Source organism: Brassica rapa, chromosome A02 (genome assembly GCF_000309985.2).
Source record: "Brassica rapa cultivar Chiifu-401-42 chromosome A02, CAAS_Brap_v3.01, whole genome shotgun sequence".
Classification (NCBI taxonomy): Eukaryota; Viridiplantae; Streptophyta; class Magnoliopsida; order Brassicales; family Brassicaceae; genus Brassica; species Brassica rapa.
The window spans coordinates 23624889-23652359 of record NC_024796.2 but is presented as its reverse complement, the minus strand read 5'-3'; the positions used below and the strand labels follow the sequence as shown (position 1 = coordinate 23652359).

Below are 27471 nucleotides of genomic sequence, written 5' to 3'. Positions count from 1 at the left end.
GAATTAATTCATGTAAAATTTGATAAAACTTTAGAGAATGGTCCAAATGAAAAAAGCACGCATGAAAAATTTATCACTACAGTATATATATATTAAAAATATTATATATTTATCAATACATGTTTGTTAACACAACATCTATATAAATATTGATACATGTATAATGTATAACATAATTAATAATAATAACACTTATTATGAAAATACAATAGTGTTAGGATTTTAATATTTGATTTGATTTTATTATTTGCATGGTGAAATTCTAACATTATTTTATTTGCATAATAAATGTTAATTGTTATTATTATTAATTAGATCATATGCAGGTATTAACTCTAATAATTAAATGTTATTATTATTAAGTAGATTATAAATGGTTATATTCAACTATAATTATATATTGATGGAATAAATATATTTTCGAAATTATCCATTATTAATAATATTTTGATGGAATAAAAAGATAATTAAATATCTTGTTAGGATATTGTTATGAAAATACAAAAAAAAAATAATCTAAGCAACTTTTTAGGAATTGTCCATTTAAAATATCACACATGGAAGAAGTCATGACTTCTGTTTTAATAGTGTACTAGATTTTGACCCGCGCTTAGAAAGCGCGGGTTTATTTTTGAAATTAAATAAATTCTTCTTATATAAGAGATAATGTATAGGTTTGAGTACATTTACCCGAGTACACTGAACCGTACCAAACTGAGAAAAAACTCAAAATTAAGCTGAATTTCATAAATAATCGAGCATAGAAAAAATATAAACCAAAGTAAGGACCAAATGAGTAATTAAAATTTTAAAATACAAATTATATACCTATTAAACATAACTAAACCATTAAAAGTTTATACTATTAATAGAATTATATGTGGTAATGATCACATTTGAATAATCTATCATATATTCATATGGATTTATTGTTAGAGCAATTATATAATAGATTATGAGAAAATAATAAATGAATTCATTTAAATTATGTAAAGTATTTATATAGTTAGAGAAATATAAGTTAAGACCAAATAAATAGTTATGTCTAATGAAATGGTCCAACAATCTTGTTTAAGTAGATTTTTTTAGGAGTGATTCCCTTTTAATAGTATAGACTAGATTTTGACCCGCACATTCGTGCGGATATTTTTCATCTTATGAATGTATACTTTTGATTTATTATAAACATTTTAAGTATATAATTTTAATTTTAGTGTTATATATTGTGAATATAAACCTATTACTGTAGTAAATTGTATATATGGTAGCATCCATCATATTATTTTAGTAAATTTTATTGATATAGAATATTTTTTGGATGTTATGATATTAATTTTTTTTGTTATTAAATTAAGACTTCAAAATATTAGATTACTTTAATTTTTATAACATAGTTTGTTTTTCCGTGTTACATTTCAAGAAGTTATTCTTTATTATCTATGATTATACCTTTTGAAAAATTTAAAACATTATCATTTTAAGTTTGCATACTTATTTTTTAAAATTTTATATTTTGTCAAAATTGTTTAGAAAATTATACAACTATATTTGAGGTGGGAGATTATATGATTTTTGAAATTGTTTTGTTATTAAATAAATACATTATTTTATATAAATAATTTTAATTTCGGTAAGATTTTTTATACATCTCTCAGAATATGTTTATAATTAATATAAATATTAAATTTATAATTAAAATTTGATTTGTCATTAATATTTTGAATGAATAATTAAAATTCTATAGTTTTCTAATAACATATTTTTAAATAGTATATGAACTAAAGGTTAGTTATAAACTATTATATTTTTGTATATTATTATTTTTTAAACAATATATTGTTGAGAGTTTCAAAATAAAAAAAATAAGTTGTTGTAGATATAATAGTTTAACCTATGTTAATGAATTTATGTTTATAAATTTATTTTTCTAAAAAATATAATATAGTTTACGAATTTAAATACATTTTGATGATGAGTGATAATTTATTTAAATGAAAATATTTTAAAAATAAAATAGATAAATTTACCCATATTTAATTCATATAGTACTTCTATTTTAATATAATATATAATATAACTAAATATATATAAAATAGTATAGAATTTTATTTTCTTGTTTTATAATAAATTTTTAATTAACATTGAATTATAAAGTTATATTAGTATTTACGAAATTAATTAAGTGTTATTTTATAAAAATATTTAGAAAGTTGGTAAGATTTTGTTAGATTCTTTTTCAACATAATTTGTTATATTTAAAAATAAATTTATATTTATATTTGTCTTAATATTAATGTAAATAATGAAATATGTTATTTTTTTAGAGGATCCTAGTATGACTTGTTAAAAGTAGATAGAAAATAGAACTTTGTTTTAATAGATTAGATATCCAAGGAACCAAACACATTTCTATGTCCAAACACGTGCTATTCTAAAAGAAGTCCAAAAATAAATGAGAACTTGTAAATGGTAGATAAAAAATAGGACTCTATTTTAATAGATTAGATATAATATAACTAAATATATATAAAATAGTATAGAATTTTATTTTCTTGTTTTATAATAAATTTTTAATTAACATTGAATTATAAAGTTATATTAGTATTTACGAAATTAATTAAGTGTTATTTTATAAAAATATTTAGAAAGTTGGTAAGATTTTGTTAGATTCTTTTTCAACATAATTTGTTATATTTAAAAATAAATTTATATTTATATTTGTCTTAATATTAATGTAAATAATGAAATATGTTATTTTTTTAGAGGATCCTAGTATGACTTGTTAAAAGTAGATAGAAAATAGAACTTTGTTTTAATAGATTAGATATCCAAGGAACCAAACACATTTCTATGTCCAAACACGTGCTATTCTAAAAGAAGTCCAAAAATAAATGAGAACTTGTAAATGGTAGATAAAAAATAGGACTCTATTTTAATAGATTAGATATATATGTTTTATTGTTGTAATTTAATTCAAACATCCACTAATCTTCTTTATGAGTTTTGACTGGGCTAGCTAAAAACCGAGTTTGTGAGAGATCCAATGAAAGTGGTTTGGTTGGGTTAGCTGGTTAGGGTTTAGGTTTTATATTTGTGTCGCGACCAAAATCTCAACTGCTAATCACGTGCATGTGGAGTCAGTCGTTGGTTGTAATCAAACAATATAATGATATATAATGCCTTTCCCGGCCAATGCTCCAATGACTACCAGTCACATGTCTCCATTAAGTTTGTGGGTTTTGTTACGCTCAAGTTGAGCTAAAGACTTATAAAGGCGTAGCTGACATGACATGGGTTGTCCAAAAATAATCCCAAAAGGGACTCCAATTAAGTGCATAGTCTTTATAGAGCTAACATACCATACCACTATAGAATTTAAAATAACAAGTGATTACGAATGAAATTAAAATACAATCAAACGAATAACACATAAAATACAAAATAAAAATATTCATGGGAAGATTAAGCATTTGAAAAATGGTAAAAAAATCAATTTCTACGAAACAAATAACCCCTACTTATATGTAAAACCAGAACCGAATTTGCGTATAACTATGAAATATTGACATTGACCTCCAGAATTTATGATTTTTTTACGCAAATGTTTATTGCTCCAAAAGTCTCATATCTAGTCCCGTGTAAAACTATCTAAAGATGGTAATTGCTAAATCTTAAACGACGGTAAGAAAGACACGTAGGGCATATGATAAAATATGTAAAATGGGCTCATCAAAGGCCCAAAATGTAATTTCTTCTCAGCCCATTTATTTTGGTTACCGAAATAGAAACTTTCAGTGTCCGGTCTCTGACGGACTTTAACTCCAGATTCATGAGAAAAAAACTAACCTTCATATCCCCTCTCTATTCTCAATATCCCCATTGTCATTGCAAATACCAAATTAGCCTCTTATTTCTTTAATATATTTCTTCCACCTTATTAACTCATTTATTTCTTCACTTAAATAAACCAACAACTAAGATGACCCACCAGAGACAACCTTAACCAATCAGAGAAGACCTGGCCCACATGTCTTCAAGTTTCCCTCTTTCTCCGCGTGAAGCTCTCCTTCCTCACTGTCCATTGGCGAATTTGAAGCTTCATAAACAGGTTATTCTTGTCCGTTTTTGATGTTTTTTTTTGTGGAATAGCATTTAAATGTTGTGTATATCATGGGTAATGTAAAAAAAGTAAGAATTAATGAAAGTTTTGAGAGAGTAAAAACGAGTTTGAAAACTGTGAATATAGATTTCAGGTATATTTTATGTCCGGTTTTGATGAAATTTTTGCTTGACTACTATTAAAAAGAAGCGTATATCTCGCCTAGTATTTAAAAAGAAAGATCGGATGCAAATTTTAAGAGATTTAAAAAGATTTTGAAAACTATGTTTATGGGTTTATGGTATATTTTATTTCCATTTTCGATGATCTTTTGTATGTAATTTCATTAATATGAATTATATATCATGGGTAATGTAAAATCTGAACAAAATCGTCCTAAAAATTTCATTAGCTAGTGCAAGGATAATTTCTGGGTATTACTATGATAACTAAAATTTACTAAGGTAAAACTATTTTACTAGTAATACTAGTATTACTAAGTATATTACTGAAATGAAATGAAAAAGTATTAGTAAGAGAGTACAAGCTTCCTAATAATGGTAATTAAATTGTAATATAATTAAAATTCTATTTTATTTCAGGAAAAATGCAAAATCCACCTTGCACAATCATTTGGTTTGACTACGGGGGATATTATATTAAGGATGGGGCCGAAATGAAATGGATTTCGGGAGATGGTGAAGGAGAAGATGAAATTCACACGATTGTGTTTAAGGAATCAGTGGAGGAGATCACATACTCTGCTTTGGTTGAGCGTATTTGCAGAAAGATAAAAGTAGATGGATATAAGGTGGAAACGAAGATTAGTTACTTTCTAATGGTATTGTATTCAAACAAGCTATCATATGTCTGGAATGATGAAGATGTTTTTGGTTATCTACTGCAAGTAAATCATGAGAAGTGTAGAAGTGTTCTACATGTGGAGTTCAACAAAACGGTTCAAGAAGAGGATGATGAAGCTGATGTCTATGTCGGTCTATCTGATAGAGAGGCTACTGATGGAGAGGCTACTGATACATGGGCTACTGATAGAGAGGCTTGTGAAGCAGATGGTGTGCTCACACTTTACGATGACATTGAAATTCATGGTAATGTCACCGAAAGAGATGCGATTGTGATTGAAGATACAGAAGCAAGACCATCAGTTGAAGTAACCCCAGCTGTCAAGGAACGGGATGATGGTATGGATTTGGCTGTAGGTCAAGAATTTAGAACCAAGGAGGAAGCACAAGTTCATATTCAGACGGCTTCACATCTGAAGTGTTTTGAGTATGATGTAATTAAGTCGGACACTAAGAGATATGTGATAAAATGCCGAGCAGCCAAAGAAGGCTGCAAGTGGTATGTGCGTGTTGCAAAGTTGATGAATTCAGATAGTTGGACGGTTAGAAGTTACATCAAACAGCATAGATGTTCTGTTGTTACTACAAGAACACTTCCTAATAGAAGGAAAGGCACACCAGGAATCGTTGCAGCTGTTTTGGCTCAAGATTATCCCGGTAGTTTAGACACACCAGCTCCCAACGCCTTGATCCAGCTGGTTCATCACAGGGTGGCTGTGAAAGTATCATACACAACGTCATGGAGAGGAAAAAGATTAGCTGCTAATAAAGTGTGAGGAAGTCCAGAAGAGAGTTATACTTTATTAAATTCTTATATGCACATGCTGAAGCAGTCGAATCCTGGCACAGTAGCTCGAGTGGTTGTGGATGAGGCCCAAAAGTTTAAATATCTGTTTTTTGCTTCGGGAGCTAGCATAGAAGGGTTTACCGCTATGAGGAAAGTCCTCATTGTCGATGCAACACACCTGAAGAATGTTTATGGTGGAGTTCTATTTGTTGTGACTGCTCGAGATCCCGATCATCACCACTATCCAATTGCGTTTGGTATTGCAGATGGTGAGAAAGAGCATAGTTGGGTGTGGTTTATGGAACAGTTGAAATCAGTGATATCTGATGTCCCTGGATTGGTGTTTCTTTCAGATAGAAACAAAAGCTTGATCAAGGCAGTAAGTCTAGTGTTCCCTCAGGCCGCTCATGGTTATTGTATATGGCATTTGGCTCAGAATGTTAAAGTACATGTCCGTAACAACAGAGAAACTTGCACGTTTAAGTTTATGGACTGCGCACACGCTTATACAGAGGCTGAGTTCTTGAACCTTTATAATGCTTTTCGCATGAGGTATCCTAGTGCAGCGGAGTATCTTGACAAAAGTGTTGAAGAGAGGAAATGGGCGAAATGTTACTTTGAAGGAGATAGGTACAATGTTGACACCACCAATTCAGTGGAATCTTTTAATGGTGTTATTAGTGACGCGAGAAAGTTAAACATACTACCAATGTGTGATTTCATCATCGGAAAAATGGCTGAATGGTTCAACATACATAGGAAGGAGGCAGCTGAAATACCACCCGCACTAAAGCTTGTTCCTATTGTGGAAGCGGAAATGTCTAAAAGATGTGTTGATGCAGGGTTTCTTTCCGTTGTCGAGTTAAACAGCTTCCATCTTGAGTACAGTGTCTCAGGAAGTGACGGGAAGCATTATACCGTTGATATGGCTATGATGACTTGTAGCTGTGAGCAATTTGATAAAGACAAATACCCATGTGTCCATGCAGTGGCTGCTGCCACATTCATGACTGATAAAGCGGGAAAGGAACTTCATCTATCTGAGTATTGTTTTAAGTACTATTTAGTGGAGCAATGGGCTTTGGCTTATCACAGGACAATATATCCTGTTCCTCATATGTCTGATTGGATTATACCTGAAGAAGTTAAAGCAATGAAAGTGCTTCCTCCAGATTATGAAGTAAAAAAAGGAAAACCGCAGCAAACTCGATTTCCATCGGCAGGAGAATCTCGTGGAAGAGGAAAAATAGGCAAAGGGAGAGCCAGCGGCACAGGTAGAGCCAGCGGCACATGCACCGCTAACGGCACAGGCAGTACCAGCGGCGCTGGCAGTTCCAGCGGCACAGGCAGAGCGAGAGGAAGAGGTATGGGAGCGTATTTTGAATGTGGAATTGGTGCAAGTCCAGGTGTTTGATTTCTAGGATTACTGGATTTACTACGTTTTGTTTGGATTACTGAGTTTACTGAGATTACTATGTTTTATATGATTACTAGGTTTTCTGGATTTACTATGTGTTATTTGAAATACTAGATTTTCTGGAATTACTATGTGTGATTTGGACTACATATATATTCGTACGAGTATTTATGTTTAGTATATAGAACCCTTATATTTTTCATGAATATTATCAATTCGTAGACTATATATTTGATAAATATATATATTAAAACTATTTTGATTATTATTTTCAATAGTTTAAGAAAAACCTATTCAGTTTTCTAAAAATTTTCCTTAACTTATATTGTTAGTGTGTGAATGATTAGACTATCGTTAGGAAAATCTAACAAAATACATATTTCTGGAAAATTTCTGCTGCAAATGTTTTCTTTGATGATAATCATAGTGTAAAATCATTGGTTTTACTAAAAAATATTTCATATTCTACGGGTTTAACTAGAAAAACCTAAAAATTGCCAAAGAATTACTATGTGTAAGGTAGTATTACTAACTCCTTGAAGAATACCAAGAATTACTAAGTGTAATTTGAATATTATATTTATGTATATACCGATTGCACGTTTTATATGGATACATTTATTAACATGTACTATGAATATATTTATGTATATACCGGTTGCACGTTTTACATGAGTACATTTATAACACGTTTTTGGCCTTAGTAAACCTAGTAGTAAGACCAGTTATCCATCTGACTCATTTTTGGACATAACCTAATTTGAAAACCTGTTTTTTAACATCCAAAACACATTATACAACCAAGTTTAAATATCCAAAAGCATACCACAACCAAGTTTAAACACCCAAAAGCATATTACATCCAAAAGCATCCTACCAAGTTTTAAAGACTTCAAATACATAAATAATTTTCAGACGCCTACTTAACCTTTGTTTTACGCTTCTTCTTAGGCCCGTCAATGTCTTCTGTCTTCTCCTGCGTGTAGGGACTCTGCAGCCGCTGAGGTTTTCTCTTCTCCCTTGGCGTACGTGCAATCACAGGTGCTGATTCTTGACTCTGGGGCCGCTGAGGTTTTTTCTTCCCCCTTGGTTTGCCATACATCATTATCTTCTGTTTGCACCTAAGCTTGAACCTTGTCCTCACCTCATTGGTTCCATCTCTCCTCACCTCAGTGGTCCCATCCGCCATCTCCTCACTAGCCTTGTAAACGACCAAGGCCCACATTTGCTTTTCTTCATCAGTGTATTTATCACCCTCTTCCTCGACAACTGTCTCAGCCTCTTTCTCAACCACTTTATCCACCTCTTCCTCAGCTTCCTCTGCTTCCTCAGCTTCCTCTGCTTCCATAGCTTCCTCTGCTTCCTCTGCTTCCTCTGCTTCCTCTGCTTCCTCTGCTTCCTCAGCTTCTTCTTCCACCATTTCTTCAGCATTTTTTTCGGTAGGACTCTCCTCCACAGCTTCTTCTTCCTCCACCATTTCTTCAGCAATTTTCTCGGTGGGACTCTCCTCCACACCTTCTTCTTCCTCCACCATTTCTTCAGCTATTTTCTCGGTGGGACTCTCCTCCACACCTTCTTCTTCCTCCACCATTTTTTCTGCATTTTTTTCGGTGGGACTCTCCTCCACAGCTTCTTATTCCTCCACAATTTCTTCTGCATTTTTTTCTGTGAGACTCTCCTCGTCACTTTCTTCGGCTTCAACTGCCATCTCCTCACCCTCTTCCTCGACAACTGTCTCAGCCTCTTTTTCAGTCTCGATAGGTGATGGCGCAGTTACCGTTGGTCCTCTTAAAAACTCCTCTGGTGGTGTAAGTACTATTTTTCTCGCGGCCAATCTCTTCGGTCTACCACGTGGTGGTGTAGGAGTTCCCTTGGAAACTTTCTCAGCATCTTTCTCTAGATACTCAGTCTCTTCAGAAAGAATACTCCTCCATAACGCATCCGCCTCTACTCTCCTCTTCTCAGCTCTTCCTCAGTATCGTAATCTTCTTCAGAGACCTCATCTTTTTCTCTAGTTCCCAGCTCTGTTTTATCAGCCTCGTTCTCCTTCTCTTCTTCATCCTCCACGTTTCCCTTGTCTTTCTCACCATCCTTACTGTTTTCCCCACCCGAGACCACATCCTTTTCCTTGCCAGACTCACTGTTTTCCTTGTCTTCCTTAGCCTTCTCACTGTTTTCCTTCCCTTCAGCTCTACCATAATCTCTATCATCCCATCCAAAATCCATATCTTCACCATAGTTCCTCTCCTCATTTTTGTTGCTCTCAATAGAAGTCCGCTTTTCTTCTATTTTCTTAGCCCTTCTTTTAAGTTGTCGCTGGTTCTTTTCAAATTTACTCATCCTCACATCCATATCACCCAGCTTTGCCTCCACCACTGATTTAAGACCAGAAAACCCTTCACTCATGGCCCCCAAAATCTTTTCTTCCAGAGCTTTCAAGCTCTCCAACCCAGATTTAGAAGACGAATCTTCTAAAAACGTCACCTTTTCTTTGTCCTTCTTCTTCTTAAACACTCGTGCAGCAACATCTAAGTCGTATAGCTCTTTCCAAAATATCTTCTCCTGCTTCACATTTAGCCAATGGTTCCAAGTATCACTTGTGCTTCCCTCACAATGATACGCTCGCTCCTCATCAATTATACGAGCCAGCATGATTTCCTCACCCACAGTTGGCACCAACACACTGTTAATTACCTGAAAAAAAAACGGAAAAGGAAAATCAGTTTAAATTTTATTATATTCTTCTAGTTTCTACTACAAAGTATATATACATATACCTTTGTGTGTCCAAGTGCAGCATATATATCTTCCAAAGGATAGCCCTTCATGCTACTCTTTGTAAACCGGCTCTTGCACATCCTAGGACAATCTTCAGAAGGTGTGTCTGCAGATAGTCGAAATGTTTTCCCCAGCTTAGGAATACATTCAAAAGCCAAAATCTACACAAATATTGTAGCGCTATCAGATTTACGGTTATAAAACAACTCATATTTGACTAAATTGTATGCTTTACCTCTAATGGAATTATGAATCCAGGAAAGCCGCATGTCGAGTGCACTTCACCCTTCAGAAGCTCCATCATATGCTTGATGTTCTTTATTGCATCTTCAAATGTCAAACGACCCCATGGAAATGTTCTGCAAACATCCAAATCTTCCACGATCCTTAAGATGAACGGGTCTACTGGTCCGCAATCCTTTGCCTGTCCTCTGATAACCCGACCAAGGAAGAACAAGACAGCCATCTTCAATCTATCATTGCATGGCGTCTTCATAGACAACAGCTTGTGCTCCACATCTGTTATGGTGATCTTCTTTAGTCCACCGAAGTAATAATCCACAAACTTCGTACTCCCGAGCTTCAAATATTTCCTCGGATATTCATGGCTGTCTAAGCCCGAGATGAGGGCATGCTCCCTCATAGAATAGCGGATGGGAACACCATTCACACCAAACCATGCAACATCTTCTTCTTCAGTCGAAATGGTGCGCAAGAGTAACATCCACATTCCTTGGAGCTTCAGGTATTGTTCATCAGGCATGTGGAAGAAGTGACGAAATTGAGGATGGGTTGTGAACCATTTAACCTCCTCCTTAAGCTTCTTAATCACGTCCACTGTATTCTTCACAAGGCACTTGGTTTGAATCTTGCAAGTCTTCGTGAACTCTGTGCTCTTGAAGTATAATTCAAGGGGCTGTGGTGGTTGCCTTGCCTGCAATCATAATATATATGTATTAGTCATTTGTTACTACTAAAACTAGTATACTTTCACACTGACAATGATTAAAACGAGTGCAAAAACTACCTTAGATGATACAGCAGACATGTCATCACTTTCTGAATCAACAGAGAGAGAAACTACAGTCGTTTCTCTTGCCGGCTCATTCCCAGCTGAGACCGCCTTTCTAGCTCTAGTTATACTGGAGACTCCAACGCACGTAGTAGATGGATTCTTTCTTTTTCGGCCCTTCATTTCCTGTACAAGAAGTTAGAAACGCTGTTAAAAACACAACAAGTCACTGTCAATTACTTCAAATGCAAACCGCATAGCAAACATCAATTATTACATCTCAACAATGTAATACTCAAAGGAAACTACTCACTTACGAAAAGGAACGAAGATGGAGACTAGATTTCGTCGGAGAAAGAAGAAGAAACGAAGCAGTTCTCGACTCTAGAGAGTTGAGACCCGAGAAATAAGAGGGAGAGAGGACGTCCACGGAGAGATTGATTGATTCTCGATTTAGACGGAGGAGGACGACGGAGAAAGCCACAAAGCACGGAGGCTGGAGGCTAGGGTTTTGCGCAATCGCAAGAGAGAAGCCGGATAAGGACGAGACGGGATTTAGATTTAGGTGGAGAGAGAGAGAGACGAAACGCTTCGTTTAGAGAATAGGATCCGGTTCAGTTTGGTTGGGTCGGGTAGAGCAGGTCGGGTTGGTAATAAGTTTGTTTTATTAAGGTCCCTAGCGTCTTTAACCACGATTTACCCGATTTTATATTTAAAAAAAAATAAAAAATATATTATTTTTTATTACAGGGTGAAATCAGCATTTCTAATGGAGAGGGAGGGGCATTTCGAGTTAAAGCCCGTCTCTGACTGCCTTATTGCAACAAGTCTTTTTTTGATTTCATAGCAGAAGCGTTGAATCCCTGCGTTTTCTTCCCCGGATCGACTCCACTCTGTCTCTGGGGATCTCACTTCGTCTCTCCTCTCTGGATCCCATCTCTTCATCCACCCAATTTCTTAAAACCGTTGTTGTTTCCACAAAGGTAATTTTTGTCTTCTTCCTCAATTTCACAAAGAGGAGAACCCCCACACTTGTGATTATCTCTGCATATCTTGTTCTTTTGTTCCATTACGTTAAATGGGTCTGCAAAAGTTCTGAATTTGCCACGATCAGCGTCTTCTCTCTTGTGTGTGTGTGTGTGTATGTTGGTCTTACATTTTGACCGGAATGTCTTGTGATTCTCTCCTGTAACTTTGGAATTCTATTACATGCTCTGTTTTTCTGAAAACAAACTCTCAAAAAGTCTCTCTTGACATTGGTTCTTACTTGGGTTTAGTTTCATTTTTTTCTTGTGTATTGTTGTCTATAATTCTCTTTGTTAATATATATTTTTTTTCTGAAAAAATGTGGCATACCTTCACGTTATCATTCCGTATCTGAAGATTCATTACCTGCAACAATCTTTCACTAGTCCATTCTTTAAGTGTGAACCTTAGGACAAGACTGCTTTGATTTCCATCAGTGTGTTAACTGCACTTTGTGTGATCAACTGATGAGTAGTGTTGGCTGCTTAGGGCCCGCTCTTGTCTCTTCTTTTTTGATAGAGAGAATATTTTATCTTGCTTTCTTATTGGAGGCTTTTTCATGCCTGGTGAATAGTTACTATCCACCGACTTTTAACTTATATATATTCTCAGGGTGATCTCACTATACTAAAGTTGGCTTTACTTGTTGTTTTATAGGCGTACACACGCTACTTATCTTGTATAGTAATTTCTACTGTAGGAGATTGTAATAAAGGGTCAGATCCATCTTTCTCAGATGAGGTAACTGCTTCCTGCTTTACTTTTTGATTCAGAATACTGAAACTTTATGTACTAAATCATTTGCTTGTGATAGGTTTTCTTAGGCGGTGGAAGAGCTTAAAATTTAGTCAACTTTGCAGCTCCACAGAACCTTCTAGGAAGCTACCTCACTAGACAGGTGCTTTTAAAAATATTCTATTTTGCATCTGCTACTGTTAACTCTTAGATCTCAAATCTTTTCCTGTTTGTGAAGTTACCTATTGCCAACTCTACTTATTCTTGACTTTTTAGACGGGCTAAAAGCTAGTGGTAAAGTTATGCTTCTGTAGAAGGGAGGTATTGTAGCAATAACAAGGAAGGAGATGGCTTTCTATTCTGAGGACAACAAGAGTGAAGACTACCTCTTCAAGATTGTTCTAATAGGTGATTCTGCAGTGGGAAAATCAAATTTGCTCGCAAGATTTGCTAGGGATGAGTTCTATCCCAACTCAAAGTCGACCATTGGAGTGGAGTTTCAGACGCAGAAGATTGTTATCAACGGAAAGGAGATCAAAGCTCAGATATGGGACACGGCAGGTCAAGAACGCTTCAGGGCAGTCACTTCTGCGTATTACAGAGGTGCAGTTGGAGCTCTTCTTGTTTACGACATCAGCAGAGTGCAGACTTTTCAAAGCATTGGTAGATGGCTCAACGAGCTCCACAGTAAGACACATCACATTCACACACACAAGAAAACTCCATTTTCTTTATTATCTTTTACTAAATGATGAGCACTGTTGATGCAGCGCACTCTGATATGAACGTTGTGACGATCCTGGTGGGGAACAAGTCGGATCTTAAGGACATAAGAGAAGTTCCAACATCAGAAGGGAAGGCGTTGGCGGAAGCGCAGGGACTCTTCTTTATGGAGACATCGGCTCTGGACTCATCAAACGTGGCGGCTGCGTTTGAGACTGTTGTGAAGGAGATATACAACATACTGAGCAGGAAAGTGATGAGCTCACAGGAGCTGAACAAGCAAGATCCTGCCTCTCTTAGCAATGGCAAGAAAGTTGTGATTCCATCAGAGGGAGAGTCCAAGACAGGTGGAGGTGGGTGTTGTTCTAGGTGATGATAGCAACTGATATTGTAGAAAGCTTTAAAAAAGGAAGATTAGTTTTCTCATCTGTTTGATTGTGTTTCTTTGTCCATGAATGTTGAAAAATTGAGCTGTGTCTTGTGGTGTGGAAGTGTTTAGGTGTAGCAAGAGATCTGTAAATTTTCAACTGCAGAAGCTTTATGTAAACTCACACTCCTATCTATAAAGTTTTTCCACTTTCTTGTTGTTAAACTTGTGTAATGATCATATGATGAACTGATGATGATGATGGTTACTCTTCTGTTATTGTCACTTATGGATGAATAACATAAACAAGGATTGAAACTTTACTATATAAAAATCTTCTTTTATACACTAAATGAATATAAAAATAGTAAGATGCATGAGTATTGTTATTCTTCCAATGAAGCATTTGTCATAGGGAAGATGATCAAATCCAGCTGTAGACTTAGATTCATAAAAAAAAAATCAATATGAGAGAGATGAAGTTGCGGTTGCAGAGGTCACACGTGCAGTTGCATGTGAGACAGATTGGCTCCACACATGATTTGCATTTATCATCGTAGTACGGATTGTCTTGCGCTCTAAACCGTTTAGCATTTGGCTATAGGTTGTATCGGTTTGATTCGGTTTAGAGGTCTCAATGATCTCCGCATGTCCATTCAAGGTCTGAATGAAGAAAGAGAGACTATTAAACCTTAGGCATATACTAATACAAGTGAAACTGTAGATGAAGCTCAAAAGATGTGAGGCATTAACTTTCACAGGTCTCTCCTATTTACCCTTGTTGTTTCACGGAGTGACACCTCCAACATTTCAACTTTCTGCAGAGACCAACCACACTAATCAGGAAAAGGATTCTAAGATTCATGAAACCCCAAATAAATATCTACTGAAATGATTTATAACTGTAAGTAGCAATTCTCCGAGACTTTGTCCATAGTATGTCCCTCAGAACCAGCATCTCCCATTGTGCAAGTCTCCAGTATCTAAATTAGTCCCTTTTGAGTGGAAATGAACTGTGTTTACTTGATGAAAAATCAATGGTACTGGCATAAACATCAATGTTTGGATCATTCCAGGGTCCATCACTGAAAAGCCACCCTTCACTATCTGAACAGATGCAATTTCCTCCAAGAAATGTTGGTAAGTTGCTGTTTTGTGAAATCAAACACAAACAATGCTGAGACTCCAAAGCTAAAACCTCATATCAGAAACATATCATTTCACAGGTTTTAGCATTGAAACAAATCAAAAAGTTGGCTACACCTTGGATCTATTGCTTCAAGTAGCTCTCCAAGGTAGTTAGGTCCTAGCACTTGGAACATACATAACTTATCTATGGTACCATCACCATTGTGTCTAAACCAAAAGAAAAAAATGAAATAAAATAGAAGGAATCAAGTGGCATATCGTTACCTGACTAATGTTCGAGCATCAAGAAGAGGCGATGCAAATTCTATAGCCCAAACCCAAAATCAGGGTCACAAGCATTGTTCATGAAGCTGCTAATGAAATCTGAAAATCCATACCTACCCCAGGGTAATAGTTGGTGTCTATCTTCTATGATCTTGATGATTTTGAGAAGTTTTACATTCCCTTTCCAAGAGCAACAAATCAGCCACAAACACTATAACATTTCATCAGCAAGAAAAGCCTAAAATATGCAAACATTATTATTTTAACCTGTTTTGATTGCTCATGTGCGACCATATTTGTTTGAACCGAACCGAGAACTGTCGATAAACTAGTAAAAAGAAGAGACGAGAACTCGTCGGTGGGTCGAGACAAAAGCGTTTATTATATCAGAGAATTATTCGGTCGAGTTATAAAAGAGGAAAGAAACGGTGGAAAGTAAGCCGGCGAAAGCTGGTTCGCCGGGAGTTACAGGTCGGCAAAAGAAAGATGTAAAACCCCAATTTCTAGCCGAAAGTAAGCGTGTAGTGATTTGCGGATCCCCTTCCTGTTGCTTCTTGCTTTCCTTATATAGGCGATCGATCGATAACCTAATTTGCCTTCACTTGATGGGCCTTTCGTCGGTTGGCCCGAGTTATCGGACCGCTACTTCAAGTCGTCGAGTCGACTGCTTTCAGTCGCTCGTTTGATCGACTATAAATAGTTTTGAGTCGAGCCAATCGGTCGCTCGCGAGCCAGCGAACCGGGTCTCTTCCACACGGTTATGGGTCATGGCAACTATCATGTGGCCTTTTGGGAGGGTCAGGTCCATACCCAACAATATTTATGTGATAAATCTTGCTCCAACAAGACCATCCCTATTCTCTCCGTGTATATTGGCCTACTTTATATCAAATATTGAAAATCCGGAAGATGTTCGGTATTACCCATGAGAAGTGTATTATTTATCTTTGTGCTTTGCGGGTTATTGAACAAGGACAGTGGCGGAGGTATAGGGGGAAGAGGGCAGCTGCCCCATATGAATTATTGAAATCAAATTTATTTTCATTGATTTTTCGAAACTTTTATGATTTAAAGTGTTAAAATCCCTTATATTGTCTCTTATGATTTTAAGTTCAAATTTTATATTGTCCTAGTGAACCATTTGTCTGGCTCCGCCAGCAAGTGCATCGACTATTGTTTATTGTTTGAGTTGTGTTATTCGTCAAAATAATCAAAGTGCATCGAGTTTTCAGCACAATCAGAGATGTGTATATGAGTATATCTTTGACACTCGCCTCTGTTTCTTGCATCTGTAACCACGATCACTGGCTGCGTTTTCAGAGAGTTCAAAGTTTCTGAAAAGTTATGACTTTATCAAATATATAGCTGCGGTGAAGTACAGATGAAGGAAACAAAAGTGCCGAGAACCGAATTCTTAATTAATTTCTTTTCAGAAGAAAAGGAAAACAGAAACAAAAGCTATACTGAGTAATTGGTTGGTTTCTCTTGCCGGGGGAAAAGTTTGGCCTTTTGGCTGTTTTCCGTTTCTCTCTTGTGTCGTTACGTGGGAAAGTCGTTTAGTTTGTTTTTGTTAGACATTGGGCTTACTATAAACAGTGAAAAGATGAAGAAGATGGGCCTCCTTTCATTTTCATTTTTAATAAAAATATTATTTAAACAATAATTTCCTCATGATGAGCATTTGTGAACTACAAAGTATATATATCCTCTTTAGCCTTTTTTTTATATGGCAAAGTAAACAAACAGTCAAGAAATTGAATTATTAGATTTATGATATTATCTATCCTATACTAAAAGCTGAATACTAAGTGTTTTTAGCCTGTCCACGTAGGATGGGAAATTCCAGCCAATCAGATTGCAGGTTTGGTCCATGTCATTACGAATTAATATGTTTTGGGCTTTTGTTGTTTATTTTTTAAATCATAGAGTAAAAAATGGGCCTAAACCCTGAGTTCCACCGTTTGTTAAAGACCAAGAACATAAGGACTGGCCGCAACACGAAAGTCCGAACATGAAACGATTGTAATTAAGCTTTTCCATTAATTTCTATACCAACTCCTTCCTTTACGTTACATTTAATTTCCTCTTTTTCTACCTAAAAAAAACTTCAGAGATATCTACACTATAAATAATGAGGAGGATGTGATCAAATCTCTTCCATTCAATTAACCTGCAACAATATTGACCTCTCATCTCCTCTCCTACTGACAGATTTGATGTCCGGTTGTTCTCCGCAGACGCAGACGGTGGTCATGCTCTTGATTAATGAAAAGTTTGTCCTCCTTATCTTACCTTTTGTTTCTTTATCAGTGGGTTTGATGTCAATCTTTGTTGTTGGTGAAAGAATTGTTCATATGAATGAGTTCTTTTTGTATGATTTATTTTTAACTGTGACTATAGGTTGTTGCAATTTAAAAATTTCACTGGCTCAGCTTTAATTGGAATGTTCACTGATATTCATGTATTTTTCTTTTATAATTGTTTCTTGCAAGATCCAACTCAGTCACACTGATATTTTTTTATTATTATTTTTTCTATTACTTGAACTTTAAAGAAGATGTGAAACGTACTGCATTAGGAAGAGATAAACTTTTTAAAAGAAAAAGACATATCAAAATTATATCACAACAAGAAACTACGAAGTTACAAAACTAAAAGGATAAACTGACACAACATAAGCTAAACATGTATCTAACAAAACATAAGTAAAGACCAGAGAAAAGAAAACACATAAATAGAAAAAAATACAACAATAACAAAAAGTTGAGTATTATTAACCATATAAAAAACGATTGAAAACATATAAAAGGTAAAACACACATCATGTAAGGAATAAACCTCGAAAATAGAAAGGTATAATTGAAGATAGAGATAAGCTTATACAGTAAAAATTCTACAAATTAAGGATGTTGAGATTATGGTATTTTATTATTTTATAGAGTTACTAATTTTGTATAAATTTACTAAAAGCTGAATACTAAGTGTTTTTAGCCTGTCCACGTAGGATGGGAAATTCCAGCCAATCAGATTGCAGGTTTGGTCCATGTCATTACGAATTAATATGTTTTGGGCTTTTGTTGTTTATTTTTTAAATCATAGAGTAAAAAATGGGCCTAAACCCTGAGTTCCACCGTTTGTTAAAGACCAAGAACATAAGGACTGGCCGCAACACGAAAGTCCGAACATGAAACGATTGTAATTAAGCTTTTCCATTAATTTCTATACCAACTCCTTCCTTTACGTTACATTTAATTTCCTCTTTTTCTACCTAAAAAAAACTTCAGAGATATCTACACTATAAATAATGAGGATGATGTGATCAAATCTCTTCCATTCAATTAACCTGCAACAATATTGACCTCTCATCTCCTCTCCTACTGACAGATTTGATGTCCGGTTGTTCTCCGCAGACGCAGACGGTGGTCATGCTCTTGATTAATGAAAAGTTTGTCCTCCTTATCTTACCTTTTGTTTCTTTATCAGTGGGTTTGATGTCAATCTTTGTTGTTGGTGAAAGAATTGTTCATATGAATGAGTTCTTTTTGTATGATTTATTTTTAACTGTGACTATAGGTTGTTGCAATTTAAAAATTTCACTGGCTCAGCTTTAATTGGAATGTTCACTGATATTCATGTATTTTTCTTTTATAATTGTTTCTTGCAAGATCCAACTCAGTCACACTGATATTTTTTTTATTATTATTTTTTCTATTACTTGAACTTTAAAGAAGATGTGAAACGTACTGCATTAGGAAGAGATAAACTTTTTAAAAGAAAAAGACATATCAAAATTATATCACAACAAGAAACTACGAAGTTACAAAACTAAAAGGATAAACTGACACAACATAAGCTAAACATGTATCTAACAAAACATAAGTAAAGACCAGAGAAAAGAAAACACATAAATAGAAAAAAATACAACAATAACAAAAAGTTGAGTATTATTAACCATATAAAAAACGATTGAAAACATATAAAAGGTAAAACACACATCATGTAAGGAATAAACCTCGAAAATAGAAAGGTATAATTGAAGATAGAGATAAGCTTATACAGTAAAAATTCTACAAATTAAGGATGTTGAGATTATGGTATTTTATTATTTTATAGAGTTACTAATTTTGTATAAATTTCATTTTAGATTTTTTGTTTTACAAGATGTGTTTTGTATAAATTAAAAAATATTGATTTTACCATATATGCATTAATTAAATTTCTTTGATGTATATAAAATATGTTTTAAAAGTGGTATAAGTAAAATTTCTCCTTTATAGAATTTAAATGTAGTTTACATTAAATTTTATTAAATATTATCAAAATATATTGAAGTGTTAAGAAAAGTAAAGATGAATTACATTGTGAATATAAAACATATAATATAATGTTTTATTATACTTATATAAATATTATGTATATAAATAATTAATTTATGATTTTAATGAACTATATATTTACAAAAAAAATTCAAAACTTTTATTATTTATTATTTTATCAGTTTATGTCGTATTTTAAATCGATTCAATTTGAAAACAAAAAATATTATAGTGTTTATTAATTTATTGATTATTAATTTATAGATTTTCTACTGTATTTAAATATACAATAGAAAAATATGCATTCGAAAATGAAATTTAATAAATATATTTTATTGTAGGTCCATATTTGTGCGGCAGACTATATATGATGAGAAACAAATACTTTCATAAAATTATTTGCCATTAAAAAGTGGAAAGAAAATTATGTTGGTAACAAATATTAGTCCTAAAATAATAATGACTAGGAAAAAACATTACTTAACCATATCTAATATAGTTCAATAACTAATTAAAAACAATGTAGAAAATTAGTTATAGCCTAAACACCAATAATAAGATTTTACTTTAATAAATCCATCAATATTACTCAAAATTTTAAATAAGAATTACCAAAAAATAGAAAATAATATAATATGCAGTCAATGAAAATTAAAGACTTGGATGAAAAAATCACGTCAGAGTAATTTTGCATTTGGAATGTTAGTAATGCTACTCATTTTCTGTTTTGAGAATTGTATAGCTATTGTATAACTCTCTAAACCTAGAAAAAGATGAAAATCATTTAATAAAAATTTATAAAAATAATCTCAAACAAAAGAATACACATAATAATAAAAACAAAAAGTAACAAATGTAAAAAATATAAATCCATTGTATATCTTTAAACCTTGAAATAAAACAAAAATGATGAAAATTATTTATTAAAAAAATATAAAAATAATCTCAAACAAATTACATATTAATCGACAGTCGGAAGCCACAGCTTCTACTGCTTGTGCCCATGACCGGCTTGCAGCAGACCTAAACATAATAAAGGTATTTTTAATTAAAATTAGAACTTTTCACTTCCACAATTTTTTAAAGCTTTTCTGATAAATTATTCTATTCACAGATTTACAATGCCCAACATATCCACCAAACGATGGTACAATCAAATAAGGACTTACACAGAGTCTCTACCCAGTTATACAAGTATGTATCTTTTTTATATAAATAACTATGGTTTGGTATATAATATAATTTAAGTTAACTAATTTAATTTTTACCAATTTTAGGCTATTTCTTTTTATGGTCCACATCAAACCTTACGTTCTTCAAAAGACTTGATCTCCTTTTTATATTACTTATGATTAGTTAAACTACTCTTTTTTGTTTTTAAACAATTGCATAAACTTGATATTCACCATTTTTTCATCATTTTGGAAAATACAATGTTCCCATTAAGCTACTCTTTTTGTTTTTAAACAATTGCATAAATTTGATATTCACCAATTTTTCCATCATTTTGGAAAATACAATGCTTCCATTCAAAACAAAAAAAATGAAACTTATAATCAGAAAATTAACTATCAACACACTTTTCCGCGCGTAGCGCGGACAAAGACTCTAGTCTTTATAAAGACAAATAATTTCGTACAGCATAGACAGAAGGTGAGAATAAGCTTGGGTCCCATTAAGCCACCATGAAAGATTCCAAAACAAATATCCTTTCAAAGTTTGCGGCAGCTCATCAAATTTTAAGCAAAAAAAAAAAAAGAGTTTGCGGCACCTTCACAAGATGTAGAGCTATGGGTAAACTGCAGAGCAGATATCCAACTTTTAAAAGGAAAATCAGTAATTCATGTTGTTTGTTTGGAACATTATTTTTTTCTGAATTTGATGAACGTTTAGACTAATTAGATGTACAATGTATGGTTTTTAATATCAGTTAGCTAGCAATATAATAACTTTTGGTTATTTAATTATTTATTATTAAATAATTTATACAGTTTTGAAAGTTTTATAATTACTACATTTAAACATGTATAATGAAAATTGATTTGGGTAAGCCCCGCTTATGTATATATAACATAGTAAAACAGATATTCACATCTTCCGGTCCTGAAACGATAGGTGATATAACTGAAACATATACCATTCAATCTAACAGTATTTGTTCCGAATGCCGTTTAAACATCATTTGGTTGTTTCGTAAAGCTTATGGTTATCCAAAAATAAGTTTTATCTAAAATTACAATTAACTATGAACCGAATCAGGAATCAAAGAGACTAAGAAGTTGATTAGCTGTACATATAGATGCTTTGGACAACTAAAATTTAGTTTAGAATCATACTTAGAGCATCAGCACTGGTAGTTTTTATCCAAAACTCTCAAAAATATTATTATATATGTATAATAACTATTTTATTTATTTTTGTTTTTATGAACTAATCAAAATGAAATAATGAGGAGAGACGTATTCTTAAAACATGAAAACATGTTCTTAAATGAGAGCATGTTCTAAACTTTTTATTTCCTCTTTACTTTATTTTTTTCTCTTAGTATTTTCTTTGAGAGTTTTAGGAAAGAGCTTCCCATTGCTAATGCTCTTATAATCTCTAAAAAATCTACAGCAAGAAATATCACTAAATATAAAATGTGGATGTAGAGAGTTTTATATTCTCAGCAAAAAAGTCCTTTTCAAATTTACAGCAAAATGATCTACCGCAAAAAAAAAACACTATAGTTTAAATTCTACAACAAAATAGCTACAGTTCATACATTCCCTAATTTATACATGCATGGTCCCAATATCGGATATTACAAAGAAGGTTTGGAACAGTCCCCAACGTTCAGAAAATTTATAGGAGTGATAGGTTGTAGAGTTGTAGTCGATTGATGATGGATGAGTAGTACTTTTCAAAAGGGATGTGGGACCAAAATGGCTTCACGTGACTCTTATAAGCAGCAGTGTATCCGCACTATCATAAATTCACGTATGAGCGAGAGAGAGAGAGAGAGAGAGAGTGGGTTCCTCATGTTAAATTGTGGCTAGCTAATCAAGCCTGCTCCAAACAATATTATCTTGATTATGGGCATTCAAACATAATTACTATATATGGCAGCCACAGACTATGAAATAAACAATTAATTACTGTTAATATTACAAATCATGGGCTCCTGTTATCATATTACAATACACATAGATATACCATTGGTCGAATCTAAAATGAGACAAACCCTAAATTCAAAACCTCAAATATTTAGCCAAACACTTGATTCCAAATACAAAATAGCGAGGTAACACGAAAATATAGGCAGGCTACTTTTAAAATAAAATAAAATAAGGACTCAATTTCTTGATTTAAACAGTAAAAGCTAATACATGTGAAGACAAAAAAAAACTTATAGACTCTTGTGTTCTTTGCCAATGGTGGCTTCATTCCACCACATAGATATGACCGTTGAGACTCAAAAACATATAAGGACCACTTTATAATTAGTACATGTATAAAGCCCATAGATCGTCCTTATCGCAATTTGCTTAGTCCGACCATTTTCGTTCTCACCACACTCTAATATGGCGCCGCAACTCAGATCTTTTACTTGTTCCCTTAGTTATCTCCTTTCAGTTTCTCTTTTATTCTTTATATTCCACTGCTTATGCTTTCGTTTTTCATTTGTTGCAGCTTGTTCAAACTCCACCGAAGAACAACACCATCCCCACCGGAAATGGGTGGGTCCCTCAGGTCACAAAGTCATCACCGTCTCACTTAACGGACACGCTCAGTTTCGCTCCGTACAAGGTGCTGTGGACTCCATACCAAAGAACAATAACATGAGTATTGTTATCAAGATTGCTCCTGGATATTACCGGTATTTATAATCCCTCTTTTTCAGCTAATTCTTGATTAATTTGTTTCTTTTCTGTTTTGCTTCATGCACACATGCAAATTAGCTATAAGGGTTGAAATTTAATTAACTTTTTCGTATGTACATTTTTACAGAGAGAAAGTGGTGGTTCCAGCTACAAAACCGTACATAACGTTTAAAGGAGCGGGTCGAGACGTGACGGTTATAGAGTGGCACGATCGTGCCTCCGACCGTGGTCCTGATGGTCAACAATTACGTACTTATCAAACTGCTTCCGTCACAGTCTACGCTAATCATTTCTCAGCTAGAAACATCAGCTTCACGGTACTACTTCTAATGCAAAAACATACAACTTTGAAGATATGAGTCGTAGTACTTTTCCCTTGTTAAAAAAATGTATCTTTAATTTTTCGTTCATTTTTTTCAAATACTGTGAAGAATACTGCGCCGGCGCCAATGCCGGGAATGCAAGGGTGGCAGGCGGTGGCTTTTAGGATCTCTGGCGATAAAGCTTACTTTTCTGGCTGCGGATTCTACGGTGCTCAAGACACTTTATGCGACGATGCTGGACGTCATTACTTCAAGGAGTGTTACATTGAAGGCTCTATCGACTTTATTTTCGGTAACGGCCGGTCCATGTATAAAGTAAGCACACAAAAACTGAATATATTTGTTATGGCGTGCATTAAAAATTATTAGAAATAAAATGGTAATTCTTATTTTACTCTAAACTCACGACATAAATTTATGGTTTTTACCATATATTTTTAACTACAAATTACGTAATTATTATATAGCAACTCAACTTTAATATTACATGTAACCATGTGTTACTGTTGGTGTAGGATTGTGAGTTGCATTCGATAGCCTCGAGGTTCGGGTCGATAGCGGCGCACGGTAGGACATGCCCGGAGGAGAAAACGGGTTTCACGTTCGTCGGTTGTCGGGTTACGGGGACGGGTCCTTTATACGTGGGCCGCGCCATGGGCCAATATTCACGGATCGTTTATGCGTACACCTACTTCGACGCTCTTGTTGCTCATGGTGGCTGGGACGATTGGGATCATAAATCCAATAAAAGCAAGTACGTAATATTTGATTACTTATATGTAAATAAAAATTAAACGTGATTTTGAGTTAATCCAGAAATCTCGAAAATCAGGACGGCGTTTTTCGGAGTGTACAATTGCTATGGGCCAGGAGCCGCAGCGACGACAGGTGTATCATGGGCTAGAGCTTTGGACTATGAGTCCGCTCATCCTTTTATAGCAAAGAGCTTTGTCAATGGGAGACATTGGATCGCTCCTCGAGATGCTTAAGCCAACTTCATATGTTTGTCACTACACTACCCGTTTTCCTTCTCCTTAGCTTAGTTACATTCTTTTATTAATTTCATTATTGTGATTTATTTGTAATACATGTCCGAGATTCTTGTCAAAATGTGTGAACAATTTATATTTATAAGGAAAACATGTGGCTGATATTTTACCAAAAAAAAAATGTGGCTGATATATTAGCATAAAATGTTGGAGTACAATCAATTTGGAAACGAAGAATAAAAGAGAAAGTATTGTAGCAAAGACATAACGCTTCTTCTATACAGACAAACAATCTAAAAAGGACAGAGTAACAAAACAGTCTGATTCAAGTAGTGCAACATAACGTTTTGTAAATCCTCTCTTCACATACAAAAACTAAAATAATGAATATAAAATACATGGAAAATTGGTCAGTTTTGAACTTGTTATATATTTACCAACTTTCCTTTTCATAGCGTTTTTATCATTTGAACACCTCCCCCAAAACGCAACAAAGAAAAGAAAAAAGAATTCAAATCTTTTTGTTTTTTGTATTTTCGTCCTCTGATGAAACAGTTAGGTCTTCTTTGTGTTATCTTGTGTTAACCGGTGAAATGTCTAACTAAACCTCTAATTATATCTTAGATTTGGTTTATTCAAAATGATATTTATGATATTTTGTGGACTCGGTATGACTTATGAAATAATACTAACACAATATAAAAACACAAACTTGTTTTGTTATTCGATAATGATTTGTCACTTCATCCACCATCTTCTATCAATGCCCTGCGAAACCAAATATAAAACGGGAAAATATATATACTCCTATGTTCAGCGTAAAATGTTGACTAGAAATATATACAATATCTGATCTTTTGTATAAAAACTGAAATGATAGGGGGAAAATGTAAATAATAATGAAAAGATGATCAAGATTCAAGACAATAGAGGCTTCTTAGGGTCATACTCACTCTCAAAACTATCAATCTGTGAGAATCCTTCTTTGCCTTTAGCCCACAACACAAGGTACAGTCCTATAAACATCAACGCCATCCCTCCCACACTGCATTCTCTTGTGTTAATATTTAATCAAATCAAATAAAAGAATGAATTATTATCTACACTAAGAGGTTGTATCAAAGCTACCTTCCAATTCTAACGGGTTCTCCTAATGTAACAACGGAGAAGCCAACCGAAATAACGGTAGCGATAGGACTAAACATTGATACCATAACCGGTCCACGCTTCTTCATCGCCCATCCATTGAAACTAACACATGCTCCACTCACCATCCCTCCCTGCCAATTTCAAAAAAAAGTTAATAAAATACAAAACCAGTCAACTATGCAAATGAAAAAGATGTTTTTTTTAACTTACCAGAAGAGAAAAACCAACGAGGTTACTGATGCTAATTAATGATCTTGTAACTACTTTAGTGTTCGGGTTTTGTAATAACTGTAACATTGTTGTTATCACCACTCCTATCAATAACGTTATCGCACTTAACGATATTGGTGCAGGAAACTCTGCCAATGTCGATGCCTGAAATAACCGAACCATTAGAAACTAAACCAAACCGGTTATAACGTAGCCGGTTTGCTTACCTGAAGAACGACGTTGGAGGATAAGATGAAGACAGCTCCGAGAAGGTACATGCATCCCACGACTCTATCACGATCAAACACGAATATTGAAGCATTATCTTTTTCATCTTGTATGATCGAAGCGCTGTGCATTAAGCTCATTGTTAAAGCACCGAATACGCACAATAACGTCCCTAAGATCTTCAGTTTGCTGTACACACATTTCATATTCATCTTCTCTAACCTATCAAAAAAAGTACAAAACAGAGAATGTCAGAACTTCGTTGACCGTGTTGAAAATGGGGTTTAGTGTTTTCACCTAACCATCCAAGCGATGAAAAATATGAGACCAGGAGCGAGATTAGGCATCGCTGTGGCCATTGCTGGTGATGTCAACCTGATTCCTTCCAGAAACAGAGTCTGGAACAGAGTAACCCTGTTTATTTTTATTACATAGAAAATATGTTACAAAAAAATTTCAACAAAGTTTTCTACTTGTTAACAAAAAGTAGGCATGGAGAATGGTACTTACCCTGCAAAGGAGATCAAAACTAGTTTACCAATCAGCCTCGGGCTGAGCTCATCCGGCCATTGCTTCCTTCAGAACAACAAGACAAAAACATTTACTATCTGAAACAAAAACAGAAATTGTGTTTTTGGGCATGTCAAGAAGTTATCAGGAGACCTTTCGAAGAGAACGGCAAAAGGGGAGAGGATTAGGAAAGTGGCAAAGGTAGAGAAGATGACAATGGTCAAAGGACCGAGACCGAGTGACATCAAATAACTCATGAGCAAAGAGTTGCCTGCGTATACAAATTGTACCATTACTAATCCTCCTATAATCACCACTTCTTCTATCATCTCCTTCTTCATCATAGAAATCGATTGATAAAGTTTTACGGAAAAAAACTGCATCACAAGAAATCCATTATAAGCACAATGTGTTCAGATTATATTGCAATAGATAATAAGATAAAGATTAAACTAATTAGACACTCTCATTCACCTTCATTTTCAGAAAAATATCTCTGAAATCAACATTTTCTTCCTATCTTTCTCTCTCTCTCATTTACTTTCTCATTATATTCCTCAAGACATTGCTTCTGTAAGAAAGCAGACCCTCCATTGTTATTCCGTCTATATTTGCTACTCTCCAATTAACTTTTATGTCTATTTTTAGCCCCTTTTTATCACA

At 34.2% G+C, this 27471-nt stretch overlaps 5 protein-coding genes and 1 long non-coding RNA gene across 9 annotated transcripts; 3 read left to right on the top strand and 3 right to left on the bottom strand.

The window, feature by feature from the left end:
- Positions 1-5783: 5783 nt before the first annotated feature.
- Positions 5784-7163, top strand: LOC103853881 (protein FAR1-RELATED SEQUENCE 5-like). Its single transcript, XM_033285286.1, has one exon. The coding sequence runs from the start codon at positions 5784-5786 to the stop codon at positions 7161-7163; it is 1380 nt and encodes a 459-aa protein (XP_033141177.1).
- Positions 7164-9113: 1950 nt separating this feature from the next.
- On the bottom strand, positions 9114-12345 carry LOC103853877 (uncharacterized protein At3g43530-like). The gene is made up of 5 exons (XM_033285285.1): positions 12313-12345; positions 10972-11142; positions 10180-10878; positions 9944-10105; positions 9114-9860 (listed from the first exon to the last, which is right to left on the bottom strand). The coding sequence occupies exons 1-5, from the start codon at positions 12343-12345 to the stop codon at positions 9114-9116; spliced, it is 1812 nt and encodes a 603-aa protein (XP_033141176.1).
- LOC103853818 (ras-related protein RABA5a) lies at positions 11716-14032 on the top strand. Of its 2 annotated transcripts, none has more exons than XM_009130728.3 (5): positions 11716-11939; positions 12640-12723; positions 12797-12880; positions 12994-13404; positions 13488-14032. In XM_009130728.3, exons 4-5 carry the CDS (start codon positions 13065-13067, stop codon positions 13811-13813), a joined length of 666 nt encoding a protein of 221 aa, XP_009128976.1. In that variant the 5' UTR covers positions 11716-11939; positions 12640-12723; positions 12797-12880; positions 12994-13064; the 3' UTR covers positions 13814-14032. The 2 variants fall into 2 exon arrangements, with proteins under 2 accessions (XP_009128976.1, XP_033139705.1); XM_033283814.1 differs by having other exon boundaries at positions 11749-11939; positions 12683-12723.
- LOC103853817 lies at positions 13876-22721 on the bottom strand. The gene is made up of 2 exons (XR_004454852.1): positions 14711-22721; positions 13876-14625 (listed from the first exon to the last, which is right to left on the bottom strand). It is a non-coding gene; the product is annotated as an uncharacterized LOC103853817 (long non-coding RNA).
- Positions 22722-22960: 239 nt separating this feature from the next.
- On the top strand, positions 22961-24892 carry LOC103853815 (probable pectinesterase 68). The gene is made up of 5 exons (XM_009130726.3): positions 22961-23395; positions 23527-23716; positions 23831-24037; positions 24238-24476; positions 24555-24892. The coding sequence occupies exons 1-5, from the start codon at positions 23100-23102 to the stop codon at positions 24709-24711; spliced, it is 1089 nt and encodes a 362-aa protein (XP_009128974.1). The 5' UTR covers positions 22961-23099; the 3' UTR covers positions 24712-24892.
- Positions 24893-25235: 343 nt separating this feature from the next.
- LOC103853876 (WAT1-related protein At5g47470) lies at positions 25236-27468 on the bottom strand. Of its 3 annotated transcripts, XM_033283784.1 has the most exons (9): positions 27283-27468; positions 26962-27185; positions 26809-26874; positions 26596-26712; positions 26298-26520; positions 26071-26235; positions 25840-25991; positions 25665-25756; positions 25236-25479 (listed from the first exon to the last, which is right to left on the bottom strand). In XM_033283784.1, exons 1-9 carry the CDS (start codon positions 27286-27288, stop codon positions 25472-25474), a joined length of 1053 nt encoding a protein of 350 aa, XP_033139675.1. In that variant the 5' UTR covers positions 27289-27468; the 3' UTR covers positions 25236-25471. The 3 variants fall into 3 exon arrangements, with proteins under 3 accessions (XP_033139675.1, XP_018511722.1, XP_033139676.1); XM_018656206.2 differs by having other exon boundaries at positions 25236-25756; XM_033283785.1 differs by having other exon boundaries at positions 25236-25756; positions 26962-27079; positions 27283-27420.
- Positions 27469-27471: the final 3 nt, after the last annotated feature.